Source organism: Mytilus galloprovincialis, chromosome 10 (assembly GCF_965363235.1).
Source record: "Mytilus galloprovincialis chromosome 10, xbMytGall1.hap1.1, whole genome shotgun sequence".
Taxonomy (NCBI): domain Eukaryota; kingdom Metazoa; phylum Mollusca; class Bivalvia; order Mytilida; family Mytilidae; genus Mytilus; species Mytilus galloprovincialis.
This window is the reverse complement of record NC_134847.1, coordinates 47,625,678-47,642,257: the sequence shown is the minus strand read 5'-3', so window position 1 is coordinate 47,642,257 and position 16,580 is coordinate 47,625,678. Positions and strand designations below refer to the sequence as shown.

The window sequence follows — 16,580 nt, the reverse complement described above, 5'->3', positions numbered from 1 at the left end:
TGAGATATAGAAACATCAACATTTACTATGATAGCATTATTGTGCATGACATGTTTTACTATGCGATTTCCAATTCGTTCACTTGTATGCCCCATACAAGTACATACAGAATAGAATGATCCAAATACAGATAGCAATGTTATAAACTATTTTCTGACACATGATATTATTTGGGTTTCAAACGGATTTTTCATACTTTATACCGGTATTGGTCCATTGTTTAGTATACATTAAAGTCACATGACTTACATTTTTACACATCAACAACAACATTCATGATCATGAACACATTACTAGTAAAACTTATGTGACAGCATGGAGCTTACCATTTTAAAAGTTGTCATTATTTTTGGACTGTTTATTGCCACACTACTTTTGGGATTTTTTCCAATAAAACTTGTTGCACAAATCAAAAAGAGAAATGCCAGTAGAATCCGATACCGACGTGCGATAAGTGTTTTGAGTTGTTATGCGGCAGGTGTATTTCTTGGAACATGTTTACTTGATTTACTACCGAGTGTCAGGAGGGATCTAGAGACAATACTCAGAAAAATGCATCTTCTATCTGGATTTCCTGTATCCGAATTCGTAATGGTGTTTGGTTTGTTCTTAATTCTAGTTGTTGAACAAATCATTCTTTCTTGGAAAGAAAATCATCAAAATCCGTCATTTCTAACAACTGGTAAGGACAAAAGTAGAAAATCATTGCTATCTGATACAGATGACAGAGATTTTATGAGCTCAACAAGATCTGATCTAAGTGAACATTCAATTGGTGGAATTAGTGATGAACCTTATGGACAAAAGCAGCTGTCAACCTGTTCTAATGTACATGTATCAGGGGACGTTTATAGTGACACGGAACAGGAACCACTTTATTCAAAAGAAAAACATGAAAAAGGGAATGAAAACGAATTTGAACACAATCATTCTACTCTACGTTCTATTTTATTGCTAATAGCCTTATCTTTACACTCCGTTTTCGAAGGACTTGCAGTGGGATTGCAAAGAAAATCTGCTCAAGTCATTGGAGTATTCGCTGGACTATTTCTACACAAAATGGTGCTTAGTTTTAGTCTGGGGATGAGCTTGGTTCAAAGCAAACTTTCATATAAATCGATGTTGCAATCTGTTACAATATTTTCTCTATCTTCACCATTTGGTATAGGTCTGGGTTTACTGATCATAGACTTATGGGATTCCAGGATATCTGTACTAATACAAGGGTTGTTGCAAGGGATTGCATGTGGTACCTTTCTGTATGTAACTTTTTTTGAAATTTTGCCACATGAACTGAATTCTAGTGATATTAGACTAATCAAGGTTGTATTTTTAATTCTTGGATTCAGTACAGTGACTGCAGTTGTGTTTATTAATGAATAAGTCGTGAAAAAAATCGTGTAAATAACAGTAGATATATTACATTTTATTTCAGCATTATTAGTATTTATATATTTATTGTCATTTAAAAATACATGTATTTAATTTGTGACCAAAAAGAAACACGCATAATATATGTTGGTAGTTTTTGGGGATAAAGATTGCATGAAGTGCAACCCAAACTCTCTTTGTTATTATATTAGCTTGATATACATTTAATATAAACTTACTTTGAAATGTTTGACAGTTAAAACAAAATAGTACAGCTACTGTTAAAACAATCTTATGGACTTATCCAGTTTAAAACAGTGACATGTTCATATGTACAACATGTACAAGTATGTAGGCTTTTCATTTGGTAAAAGTTAATTAAGCACTTAAAGTCGGAATTTTGCTCCCATAGACCCAATGTTAAAAAAAACACCCTAAAAAATCCTGACCTACCTACCCTAAGGCTAACTTTTTTTTATAGATTTAATTGGAACTAAACATACTATTTTATTTGAGCTCAGGGTCAAATTAAATAACTGATTAAATGATTTATGATGTTAATGGTTCTTTCAATACTATTGGCTGTATTGTGACAGCAAGATTTTATTTTGATGGAGGAAGCCAGAGTCCTCTAATAGGACCACTTATCTGAAGTAAACTTAAGGCACTTTCTTTTATCATGTTTTTGAGACATATGATATGATACATTAATTTCAAAACCCTGATTGCTATGTCTCATAAACAAATATCGTAGTAAGATATTTTATAATTGCTGAAGAGAACACATAATGTGTGTGATTACATACAGATATGTCAAAGAGTTCATTAAAAGGATATTTTGAAAAAAAAACCCACACATGTCATGATTCAATACACAAACATGTAATTTCAAGTTTGAGCAATTGTATCATTGTACACTATGGATAATTATAACACTTAAGAAGGATGACACATACATTTACATTGTATAATATGATAAACATATGTAGGTAAAAGTACATGTACATTTTTTAATAGAAATAGTTTGAATGGTACAGTATCTCCATTTAAAAATAAAATGCAAGAAAAAAAAGGGGTGAGGTCATACACTTGTGCCTGTGACCTCAATTACTGATTATACATATATATTTGTTTGTTCGTGCATATTTACAAACTGTATCTACACAGTGTTAATATCCAGATGTGTTCATTACTTTTAATATTTCATGAAAATAAATATTAAATAGTTATCAAAGGTACCAGGATTATAATTTAATATGCCAGCCACGTATTTCGTCTACATAAGACTCATCAGTGACGCTCAGATCAAAATAATTATAAAGCCAACCAAGTACAAAGTTGAAGAGCATTAAAAAACTTGGTTTAATTTTGTTATAAGAGAATGCCCATCTTGATGCATCAATGGACTCACCAGTTTTGAAAATGGTGAGTCCAGTCAGATTCCCATGCGTCCAGGACTCATGGACTCGCCTTAGTGAGAACCATTGTGTGAGACATAAAATATAATGTATTGTATGTCTCTGTTGAAATTAAATGAATAAGCTATACGTGTATATCACATTCCGATAGGAAAAGCAATGAATAGTATAAAGACCAATTGAGAAATATGATTTTAATAGAAATATTTGTTAGTTCTCTTTCTTTATAAAGCACTTGGATAACAGCTGTTCAGTTAATCCTTAATCATGTATGTTACATGCATATTACATCGATTTCATACGATATTATTGTTTATTTTAATCTACTCCATATAATCTGAATTTTAAAATATTCACAAATACAAAACTCGAAAATCAATAACGACACCCTGTCTGCAGACTCGGAGTTGCCCACACAAGGTTATGAACCTGGTAAATGTTTAAAATAGACGATTGTTCAAGATAGGATGAACAAGAATGTGTCCCTAGTACACGAATGCCCCACTTGCACTATCATTACTATCATTTTCTATGTTCAGTGGACCGTGAAATTGGGATAAAAACTCTAATTTGGCATTAAAATTAGATAGATCATCTCATAGGAAACATGTGTACTAAGTTTCAAGTTGATTGGACTTCAACTTCATCAAAACTACCTTGATCGAAAACTTTAACCTGAATCGGGACAGACGGACGAACGGACGGACGCACAGACCAGAAAACATAATGCCCCTCTACTATCGTAGGTGGGGCATAGAAAGAATATATTCTCCAACATAGATACAGAAATAATTGAGTACAAAAGCTAAAGTAATGAGTTTGCAAAAAACAGTATGTGTAGCAACGTAGGAATTTGATGACCATGATGACAAGTCAATCTGCAGAAAAATTCCCCGACCAGTGGAGTTGACATTAGTATTTTCTGTTTAATTAATGAAAAATCTGATGATACATTTTTTTTTGCCATAAGGGTCGTTTTTGCTTGTCGGGCGTATATAAAATACTGAAATTAGAATTACTAAGTGAACTGTTTGATATCACATGCTGTTGTTTTAGGCATTCAGTCACTATCGAATCATCTCTTCTATTCAGTTCTGTAACAGAAATAAAGCTTTCTTAGTCTGTAGATGACACGGTTTTACATTTTCACAACACCACCTCCCCTCCCCTTTACCCGAAAGAAATATCTTGAGATTGATTGAAGTCTAGATAGCTGTGCATCACATGTTTTATAAGTATAAGAATAGTACGACATATGCCAATGAGACAATTACTATCAACCAAAGTTCAAATTTTGGATATGTAAGCAATTATAGGCTACGTACGGGCTATAACAATGAGACATGGACGGCTATACCGGGGTAACAGGTCATGACAAGAAACTTATAAAAAAGTTACAACTTATCCAGTGGTGGATCCAGGGGGGGGGGGGGGTCCCAGGGGTTGGAACCCCCTTTTTTTTGGCCGATCAATGAATTTGAATGGGAGCATATAGATGAAACCCCTCCTTTTTAAAATGGCTGGATCCGCCACTGTTATCATTATCAAAACGTTTACAAGTATCAAAATGTTCTTATAAATAATTAATTCAACCAAGGATTTGTATATTCTAACTTTACAAAGATTAAAAGACGATTTGTTTTCAAAGTCATATACCTTGGAATGTATTGCTGGTAGTTCAACGTATACATTTCAATTGTGATAATGTGAAAAAAAAAACCAATGTCACCGTTGAATATTTATTATTTACCCAGACATTTAATTGGAAAAGACAGCCAAAATTGTGACTTTTTGAAGTCAGTACAGTAACTTAAACGCAGATAACTTTAATTTATTGAGATACACTGTAAATATCGTGCTTAGAATTTAAACACTTGTGATACATGTTTAGATCTAAACGTGTTTAGGATTGTGTTTAATTTCTAAACACATTTTTCAGTAAGCACATAATATTTAAACATGACGTGAATTTAAACACGTTTAAAAATGAAAGTGTATAGAAATTAAACACATTTTTTCTAAGCTAAACACGATTCTAAACACAATCCTAAACACATTGTACTGAGACACGTTTAGATCTAAACATGTAAAAAAAAAGTGCACAAAAGATGTGCTTAGAATTGTGTTTAGGATCTAAACACCATTTTTACAGTGTATTTATCATACGCTTTCTTGTAGCGGGTCGCAATAAGCCAACTGACCAGACAATTTATTGACGGGACTCATGGTATAGAGTAGTACCTTTTCTTAGTATATATGCTACATTTTCACGCAAACTTGATAAAATACTTAAATCTTCACTTGGTAGTAATTTAAGATTTAATCAGTTATGTTTTAAATCGTATATACTTAACAATCAGTTATTCAAGATTCGACATTATATTTCTAGATTTGCAATATCAGAAAGCTAGAAAGTCAGCTCATTCTTTGCCATTAGGAGTTGTCGAATATCTTTCATATGATTTTCGTTGGTAAGAATTTAGATTGGCGAATCGCACCATGCAAAATCACAATTCCATTTAAAAATGTTACGTTTTCATTGAGTCTCTGTTTAATTGTTCCATATATGTGTTGATAAGACGGGATACTGGCACCAGTCGTATACAAGTGATGGCTTTATTGAGAAAAAATACCGGTTTCACATATTATCCGTATGCATGAAGAACAAATTGAACAGATTAAAACATAAAATATTAAATAAAAAAACCATGAAATGAATTTTTGCTCACTATTTACAGCCGATTTCATTGAGTGTGAAGTCAAAGGTAATATCTTTAGTTAACTTGCTTGTTAGATGAACCGTGAAGTCGTTGTTAGGTCAGGTTAACTACCCTCCTTTAAGAATACACTAGTCCAGCATATTACCAATCCATCTGTCTGATGGACTATGCTACTTCGAAAGGAGGGTAGTAAACCTGACATAATAATGATTTCACGGTTCAGCTAACAAACAAGCTTACCAAAGATATTACCTTTGGCTACACACTCAATGAAATCGGCTGTAATTCAAAAACGATATTTTCTTTTTTGTGCTAAGCTCTATAAATAGATGATTTTCTCTTTGTTCAATGGCATCGGGCTGGTTCTCTGCATCAAAGTATTCTTTTGAATTTTTATCACTATAGATTTAGCATTAATTGAGGCAATAAAAGAGATAAAACTATGAATAATATATTTTAATATGTATTTACTAATGGTTTACCTCACTGATATTACAAGCAATCAAAACCTACGAACACGATCCACTTAATAAACGGTGATTTCACGATGATTTAGAATAATTTTCAATTTAGTTTTAAAAACATTCAGCCAAATTTTGACCATAAGTAATGTTATTCTTGTAACTTTATGTACACGTTGATTTGTAAAGTCGCCAATGATAAAATGAGCTTCAGGGAAATACTATTAAACGGGTGGATACTTACATATTTAATTACTTGTTGTGAAGTATTTAAAAACTACTATAAGAAATTAGAGTTATGCGATGAAAGACAAGCAAAAAAAAAAAGGAATTAATTTTAAAAGATAAAAAAAAAGTACTTGAAATTTATTCAAAATGAAATCATTGTTCTGTGCTGTGATATTAGGAACAATTTTGTTGGTCAAGTCTAATTGGACTTCATTACACAATTCATGTAAGTATAACACCATTTACTAGTTAAGATTTTATTGCTTATATTTAAATTATCTAATCTGTAGATTCATTATTATTTGAACGGTACCATTTTTTGTTGATTTCGCTGTTAAAGGGAAACTGCGAATTTAACTGATCGACGCAATATTAATTTCTTTAAGCATGAAAATAAAATTGTACAAAAGCACGAACTTTTATGAAACATATTAGCATGCATCAAAGTTTCTATTTTGGGTCGATGCCACTGCTGGTGGAGTTTTAATTCCCTGAAAATTGATATGGATATATTTATAAATTAACTGTTTACAAAACTTTTGATTTTTTTTTAAATACTAAGGCTTCCTACCTCAGGAACAGATTACCTTAGCTGTATTTGGCATAACTTCTAGGAATTCTGGTCCTCAATGCTCTTCAACTTCGTACTTTATTTGACTTTTTAAACTTTTTTGGATGATGAGTCTTTTGTAAACGAAACGCGCGTCTGGCGTAAATACAAAATTTGATCCTGGTATCTATGATGAGTTTATTTATTACAAAGACATTTCTTTATTTTAACAAATCTCACTAAAGAAATAAAGATTACAAAAATAACATTAGCCTTCAATTTACCTGTACACAATCGGCGCAAATAAAAGACAAAATCGGCGCAAGTGAAATTCAGATCGGCGCAAATGCAAAAACGCCGTCTATAGTATATTAAAATAATTTTAAATGTTGTAGCTTAAATTCGTTTTTGAAAGAAGCTTACATGAGAAACATAAGGACTAAACTTCTGGTTTACCTATGCAAAGTACATGAACTTAATTTAGATATTACACAACTACAACAACAAAAAAAACTAGTTCAAACCTAAACATATATAATTCATATATTTTTAATGAAATAGGGAACTGAAAAACAAACTTTTCAATAAGTTTGAAAGAAACATTTCTATTCAAGATTTATCTGATAAACCAATCTTTATGCTAAATCCATCAACACATCACAAGTAAATACATTGCGGTCGGTTTATTCCCGATTGTCCCACTTTTTAAAATTTTAGAGTTCTGATTGTCCCACATGAAAATCTCTGATGGTTCCACATTGTTTTATTAAGTTAAATATTCTTAGATAAACAAGGTTACTGTTGTTTGTTTTTCTAAATAAACAAGTATTAATTATTGCACATTGCATATTGTTATAAAAGTATAAAAAAAATCATTAGATTAATGCACAATGTATCTACAATGTTCAATTTCAAAACCGTAACTTTACATTTTCTTTTCAATGTTTTTAAATAAATTCAGAAATAATGCATTCAATTTAAAAAAAAAGGTATGAACTCATTGACCATCTAAACTATACACGAACTTGTTGAGGGAGAGATGTTTCCACTAGTCTTTGTAATTTTAATATGGAAGTCAGAGGACATTAATATGTAGCATTCTCTGCGCTATCAATTTCAGATTCACCTAAACAGCTTTCTTTATTGATTACAAAGTTGCTGCCTAGAATTCTGCCAGATCAACCTCTCCAAGAATGAATAATAAAATTTGGGTTTACAATATTCCGCCATAAAGCGCAGCCAAAAAGACTCGTAAACAACTAAAAAGAACCAGACTTTCATAAAAAAGGATGATGTGATATGATTCTCGATGACTCCAAAATGACAAAGAAATTAAAAATGGTATGTCACCATACGGCCTTCAACAATAAGAAAATCCACACTGGATAGTCACCTTTCAAAGGCCTTGATATGAAAAATGTAAAAAAAAAATAAAATCAAACGATAAATACTAATTACCTAATCTATGAAAAAAAGGAACGAAAACAAATATGCTTCACAGCAACTAACGACAACCACTAAATTATAGGTTCTTGACTTGGGACAGGCACATACAGAATGTGGCGGGATTAAACTTTTTTGAAGACGCCAACACCCACTAACACGTGACAGTGTTAGAACGTACAACATAAGAAGAAACAAAGATCAGTTGAAAAAGACTCGTCTCATCAGATGGATACAAAAAGAAAAAAAGCTAACAAAAAACACAGTTGAAGTGGATGGTTAATTATTTATCCCCACAACAAAGACACTAAATTCAGGTCTAAGAGTACTCACAGTTACTGACGGCTACATGTAGTTCAAAACCAATTACTTTTTATCTGTAATTTCAAAAAGTGGGACGATTCAATGCATTTTGGTGCCACGATATCTCAGTAGCACGAATCCCGGCCAGGGAAGAACGAAAAATTTGCTAACACAAATTTACAGATCTAACATTGTTGGGCTGCTATTTGGACGATTTTTTGTTATGCGTTAGTGCAATAACATTATTATTTAGTTTTGTTTAAGGAAAAACGTTTTTGGTAATTAAATTATTAATGAACTTTTACAGATATACAAATCATACATAAGAAAGAATGAGACGCCTTAGAGGCTAAACTAAACAGGTCAAGTAAAAGACTAAATCAGAGCCATTTAACTGTTTCTACTGTTGACTTTAATCTGTTAATTAAATTTTGGTTCACTTGAATGACCATGCGATTAGCCTTACGGATGTAAAATAAGAAAATATAATTCAAAAGACAACAGACTTCAATGTTAATAAATCACGAGACAAATAAATGAAAATTGCTACATAGAGATTATACTTAAACCCAACGACGGATCAAATCCAAGTCATATAGCTTTTTCAACTGTTGACCTAAATTTAACTTTTGCTATGCCCTCGTGACAAAATCTCAATGGACATATTAATTTACTCCTGTCCGTCCGTACGTTTGTCGCTCTCTATGTAGACTCATGCTTTGTCCGGTATTATCTTCTGCAGTTCTTGATCTACAGCTTTAATATTTCTAGACATATAGAGGTGTGCATGTCCTCAGGATTTTGATTATTTTTATTTGTACTTAGTGATTTTTTTGGTACTACACAAAGTGTTCATGATATTTGGACTTAACCTTTTTCTGCGCTAAAAATCAGCCAACGGATGCAAGATATTCACAAAAAAATAGTTAGACTTCATTTCCTTCTCAGTTGCTATATAATTGAAAACATTGATTTTACTACCACAATTACACAATTTCTAACGGTCAGGCGGGGGGATTTTTCGTGTCTTACAGACAGCACAAAAATTTCATGTTGTACTTCAACGCCACTGTTTGTCAAATCTAAAATATATGGAACTATATTCATCAGAGTTGAAAAAGGAAAGGGGGGGGGGGGGGGCGGGGGCGGGAGGTCATCGTCCATATCTAGTTAACTTGGATGACAACCCTGAAGTTCTTAGCCCTTAGTTTTGAAAAACAGAAGTTATACAATTCAAAATATAACGAACTTCAATGTTTCTATAAAATGAGCATATATACAAAGATCATACAACAATAAGACAGAGACAGTAGCGGATCTAGAAATTTTCATAAGAGGGGGCCCACTGACTGCCTAAGGGGGTACCCGATTCCGTCACGCTTCAGTGATTCCTTATATAACCAACCAAAATTTTCTGAAAAAGGGGGGCCTGGGCCCCCTGCCCCCCTAAATCCGCCTCCGAGAGACCCATATGTTTAAATAACTTTAGTGGTTACATTAAAAGGCAAAGAGAAGACAAAATCAAAGCCGTATAGGTATTTCTTCTGTAAACTTTAATGTATTTCTTTTTACTTGAATGGCCAATGTAATAAGCCTTACGAATATATAAACACAAAGGACAATCCAAAAGACAACAAACGCCAATGTATCTAAATTAAAGAAAACCAATTTATACTAAAATTTTAATGTCATATGTACGGATACAAAGGCGTATAAAATTTAAACAGAGAAAAAAAAAGTGAAATTAGTTTATATGTTACACTAAAAAAGGACATACCAAACCAGAGCAATATAGGTGTGTCTACTGTTTACCTTGAATAAACAATGGAAATGGGGAATTCGTCAAAGAGACAACAGCCCTACCCCTTTACTAAAATGTGTTCAGTGAAAATAGACGTCATTCTAAACTCCAAACCATACAAGTGAACTAAAATGAAAATCAATTATTTGTTTGTTACTCGAATGAACGAACATTCCCTACGGGTGTAAATATAGAAAAAATAAATCTTTCAAAAAACAACAAATGTCAATTTTTCTAATCAAAAGAAAATCAATTTTGATGAACAGATAAAACAAAACCACATACACAAGCAAGTCATAAATAAATATATCGAAAATAGTTTATAGCTGACACTGATCAAACCAGAGCCGCATACCTATTTACTTCGTTGACTTAATTTTAACTTATTGTTTACTTGAATGACCCCCAAATCTTGGCCTTATGGGTTTAAAATCAGATGAAATAAAATTTAAAAGACAACAATCGTCATCTTTACTAATTTAAAGAAAATACATTATTTTACAAAATTTTTAATTTTTATGTACAGATATATATATAAACGAGTCTAAATTGAAAACTACGTTCAAACCTATGATTGCGTTGGATAAAAACCGCAATTTTTATACGTGTGCATGTAAAACAAATTTCGTTGTAGAAGGGTCTAAAAACAGCACAGACAACATTTTCCAAAAGACCAAAAAAGTGAAAAAGTATATTTAAACAAAACGCATTTGACTAACAGGTCGAACAACTGATGTTCTTTAACCCTGCTGACTGCCATTGACGATTGCCAAATAAAATTGATCACAAGATGTAAAAAATGGATCTTAATATAAATTTAATACTAAACAGAAAATTTTTTTAACTTGTGGCCACGATGTTATGCCACAAACATACGGTGTCAATATTTTTTTAGTACACCAGATCCGGATTTCGACAATAAATGTCTCTTCAGTGATGTTAGGGATCGAAACGGTATTTGGAAGGCCATATAAAAAGTACCCCCATTTTTAGAAAAAGTACCCTCATTTTTAGATAAACTCTTGAATTTTAAGAGTCAATATAGGATGAACGGATCATATAAACCGGAGGGAAAATATGATACAAGCCCAAACGAAAAAATATAAACGAGTCTAAATTGAAAACTACGTTCAAACCTATGATTGCGTTGGATAAAAACCGCAATTTTTATACGTGTGCATGTAAAAAAAAAATTCGTTGTAGAAGGGTCTAAAAACAGCACAGACAACATTTTCCAAAAGACCAAAAAAAGTGAAAAAGTATATTTAAACAAAACGCATTTGACACACAGGTCGAACAACTGATGTTCTTTAACCCTGCTGACTGCCATTGGCGATTCCAAATAAAATTGATCACAAGATGTAACAAAATGGATCTTAATATACATTTATATATATATACAACTCGTCTAAACATCAACCCAATAATGTTAGGTCTGTAAATTTGCTTTCGCAAATGTTTTGTTCTTCCCTCGCCGGGATTCGAAGCCGTGTGTTAGCTTTCCCCGTATATATATATATATATATATACATATATATATATATATATATATATATATATATATATATATATATATATATATATATATATAAAATACATACAAAAGTAAGATAGAAACAAGTATATTAAAATAAGTTTCTAGCTGACACTTTTGAAAAAAAAGATAGTTCAAACGAAAGCCGTAAAGCTATTACAACTGTTGACTTAAATTAAACTTTTTTTATATACTTGAATGACCCCCAATTCTAAGCCTTACAGGTTAATTTTTTTAGAAGAAATATAATAATTTAAAAGACAACAATCGTAACCTTTACTAAATTAAAGAAAATAAATTTATACCAAAATTATTAATTCATATGTACAGATTTACCTCAAAAAATACATACAAGAGTAAGATAGAAATAAATATATTGAAATTAGTTTCTAGCTGACACTTTCAAAATAACATTAAAAATAATAACTTTATTAAAGCACATATTACACCCATAAGAGGGCCAAAGGCATGACAATTACATGTAATAACAAAAATATAATGATAAAATTACAATTTACATAGAAAATAAAAATAAACCAAAACATTAAACACAACAAATGACCCCAAGTGCCCCCTGTCCTCAGTTCTATAGACTGTTAAATAATGGAGCCTAAAGATTTCACTTGCTGACTAGTGGTTGGATTTAGCATATATTTCATTTTATCAGAAAAATCTTTGTATTGAGTTTTTAAATCATTAAAATGTCTTAAATCATCATTTATTTTACATATTAAAAAGACATGGGGTTCATCATCCAGACCTTTTCACGTATTACAAAGTCTTTGGGGGCGTAACTATTTTTATATCTTCCAATTTCAATAGCGAGGGAATGATCACTTATTCTAAATTTGCATATAAGTTTTCTTGTATCAAGATGAGGGTATGTCAAATAAAAATCTTAAAGAAAGATTAAACCAAAGCCGTTAAGCTATTTCAACTGTTGACTTAAATGGGTTAAAAACAGAAGAAATATAATTCAAAAGACAACAATCGTAATCTTTGCTAATTTAAAGAAAATAAATTATATTTAATAAAATTATTGATTCAAATGTACAGATTTACATTTTTTTTCATAATCTAATATAAACAATTGCTGCAAAATATCCTGTTTAATTCTAGAAAATATATTTTAAAAATGTTATCTCTTTACATACAGTCACGAATCAAAGAACATATAATTTGACCAGGATCGGTACCTTTTGTACATAGCTTGTTTCTTCTTAGAAAATAATCTTTTTATAAAGTGTAATTTAGATGTGTATTTTTGTATTTCAGCTGAACAATTGCAAGAACATTGTCCCGCAACGGATATTTATGAAATAGCTTTATCTTCTGTCGGCGGAGACATTTTTTCAATGTTGAATGCCAATCATTCTATTATGGTGCGGTTTGATGATTCTAATTTTTATTTTATTAATATCAACAAAGAATGTTCTGACTTTCAATTCGAAATCGAGGTATATTTTGGCTATTATATTGATGTCTTCGAATTACAAGAATTGTTGGAACTGTGTGAAAACGGAACCGTTATTGAGAAATTATTTTGTGATCCGTTTAGCATTTATAGTGTAAGCTATGTTGATGATCCAGTGTTTCCATATTTTTCTGGTGTAGATATATTTTTTACAGACGAGCTTCATCACTGTACCGCTTGGTTCAGAAATTTCATCACGCAAAAGAACTATACCGTGACTAATGTTGATTTAAACTTTTTTCTTTACAACACGACTTCCTGTTGGGGAATGATGTCACTACTTAATCAACAGAATGTTTTCATTCTACCACCGAATGAATATGATATGCAAGGAATGTTAGTACTTGGAGCGATGGCAGCAGGATTTAGTCAACCTGATTACAAAGAGGTTTTTTTTGGGACTAAAGATGGGTCTTGTATGAAACGTTTTGTCGAGTACTTTTATCTGAACAGTTATTATACTAGTGAAGAGTACCTTCTTAGCCCTGATGTGATCATTGCATTTAAAAATGAGAACTCTTGCATAGAAGTTTATTATAATTGCCGCAAAGATTGGGATTTTATTTTACCTGTCGATATACCAAATAAATCACTTGCATATTTGCAGATGGTTATAGCCGGAGAAGTGACGCTTGTAAATTGTTTTGTACTATACATATTTCTTCAGAAAGCCAACCGTTCGCCTACAACAATATTCTTATCAATGTTGGCAGTATCTGACACTCTGACAGCGCTGTTTATATGTATACCAACGATTATCGCTTACCAATTTTATCATCACCACATCAGTTTCAATGGTACTGTTCTTACCTGGAACTTAATTGACTACAATTCGTGCATTATAATGGGCGCCACGCATTTTAAATATGCTTTCCATTTATTGTCCGTTCTTATAACAACTTTGTTGTGTATACAGAAGGCAATAGCTCTTCGTTTTCCATTATGGAGCATTAGAGGTTTAACCAATAACAGAAGTGTCAAAGGTTCGGCTATTGCATTAACATTGAGCATAACTCTATTTTTACCAAATGTCGTAATATGGAAGATTTTGTCAAAATACGTTGATGGAAGATGTTGCATAGATGGCGACTTAATCTTAAAATATTACGACGTGTACAGAAATATAAATCTTACAAGCGATATATTGACTGTTATTGCTATATTCTTTTCTCTTGTATGTACAATTTACATAACTAGTAAATTGACATGTCTTCGACGAAACCTCCCGTGGTCTGACAACATGACTGTCAGGAAAAAACACCTTATGTCCGCCATTACTGTCGTTGTCATCTGCGGCATATTCATTGCATCAGAAGTATTGCATATCATGACAGGTGTAATGTTTTGGATTGTGACCTATTATGAGAGTGATAATAAGCTTGTAACATTACTTGAAAGTACCAAACAATATTCCGACCTTAGTTTATTGATAGGATTTTCCTTAAATTTCGTCGTCTATCTTGCAATGAGTACGCAACTGCGAGAAAAACTTTTAAATGGTGCCAAAGAAATAACTGGATCCAAACGGCGCAAGAAAAATGACCACAAAAGTGTGTCAAATAGCACTACTAGGAAATATACAAATTCGAATTCGAATGAACCTTAATCTTTACAAACACTTATCATATTGTGATATTAACAACAACACGGTTTGCACTGTGCCCACTGACATAGGCTAACTGACCAACCAGCATAATGATAATAACAATGTCAATGACTCGATGCACAAATACATATAACTGTGTGTAATGAACCGGCCGATTGTTTTACTTCCCGAACACGTTCGAGACAATGATGTCTTTGGTGCCTCAATTTGAATAGTCACAACCAACCGAGGAATACCTATTTATGAGAGTAATATTTGACATCTGATATTTTAAGAATTATATATTTATTACATTTGTGTCGTATTTTTACTCTCATCTCTCATTTTCAATTATGTATGGGTAGTTAATAATTTTTCATCGATTTCAAAGTTTAGCTAATATACTTATATTAGATATATGATCATCCATTAAAAAAAATTAGATTGTTGTTTAATGTGTATATAGAAAATGCTAATTTCATTTACATGAGCAAGATTTTAATTTAAATATTTGCTTTCTTTTAAGTTCTTTTTCTTTTATTTGTCCTATATATATTATTGATAGAATATTTTAAAATAGACTCAGAAATAAGCGAAAAATATCAAAAGAATATTCAAACTCATACCTCAAACACAAACTGACGATGCCATGGCTAAAACTAAAATGAATCAAAAGACAAAACAAAATAACATAAAACACAACATACTAGTAGAACACAAGACACAAGACAAAAACACATCAAATAGTTATCAAAGGTACCAAGCTTATAATTTAATACGCCAAACGTGCGTTTCGTCTACATAAGAATCATCAATGATGCTCAGATCAAAATAGTTACAAACAAATGCAAAGTTGTAGAGCACTGAGGACCAACAATTCAAAAAAGTTGTGCCATATACGGCTAATGTCATCTAAGCCTGGGATAAGAAAATCCCTAGTATTTCTAAAAAATCATACATTTGTAAACAGGAAACTTATTAAAATGACCATATAATTGATATTCATGTCAACACCGAAGTTATACCTTCGGGGACAAAACGTCCACCAGCAGTGGCATCTACCCAATGGTGTTAATAGTTATCAAAAGTAACAGGATTATAATTTAATACGCCTATGTTATCTTAGTGCCTCTGGAAGAATAGCTGATCTGGCGCCATATGTGACAGAACCTGACACAAACCAGGTGATTAGTCATAGGTGACGTTCGAGGAAACGAGAACGGGTTTGTAAAAGCGACAGTTGCAGCATATTCATCGTGATCTGTGAAACATTTTTTCCATAAATGTCAAATAAACCATGATGGCATCCATACAATTTTGAAGAGATGGTTTTAATTTTCCTCTTGGAACTCTTGGTTTAATATAATAGCTTTCTTGTAAACAGCAAACCTCTTTAAAAGAATTCATGATATGAAATGCTTTAGAATATCGCATCAACTGGTTGATTTATACTCAAGATGTAGGCACAGTGCAGCCAGAATTTTATTACAAAAACATTTAAAGTTAACAACTTGAAAGCTCAAATTATCTCATTTATCATCTCTTGTATCGTAAATTCTTATTTTGAACCAATCCTTATTGTCAATTTAGCTGTTAGTACCTGACCTATTCCACTCCCAGTTTTTAGAGGAGGTCGTGTTGTTCCTTAATTATTATTTATAACTGTTGATGTAAATGTCCTTTGGTTTTGTG

The 16,580-nt window shown here is 31.9% G+C and overlaps 1 protein-coding gene and 1 long non-coding RNA gene across 2 annotated transcripts; both read left to right on the top strand.

The window, feature by feature from the left end:
* Nucleotides 1–230: 230 nt before the first annotated feature.
* On the top strand, nt 231–2,609 carry LOC143047694 (zinc transporter ZIP1-like). Its single transcript, XM_076220898.1, has one exon. The coding sequence runs from the start codon at nt 316–318 to the stop codon at nt 1,381–1,383; it is 1,068 nt and encodes a 355-aa protein (XP_076077013.1). The 5' UTR covers nt 231–315; the 3' UTR covers nt 1,384–2,609.
* Nucleotides 2,610–6,196: 3,587 nt separating this feature from the next.
* Nucleotides 6,197–15,206, top strand: LOC143049199 (uncharacterized). The gene is made up of 2 exons (XR_012970117.1): nt 6,197–6,424; nt 13,105–15,206. It is a non-coding gene; the product is annotated as an uncharacterized LOC143049199 (long non-coding RNA).
* Nucleotides 15,207–16,580: the final 1,374 nt, after the last annotated feature.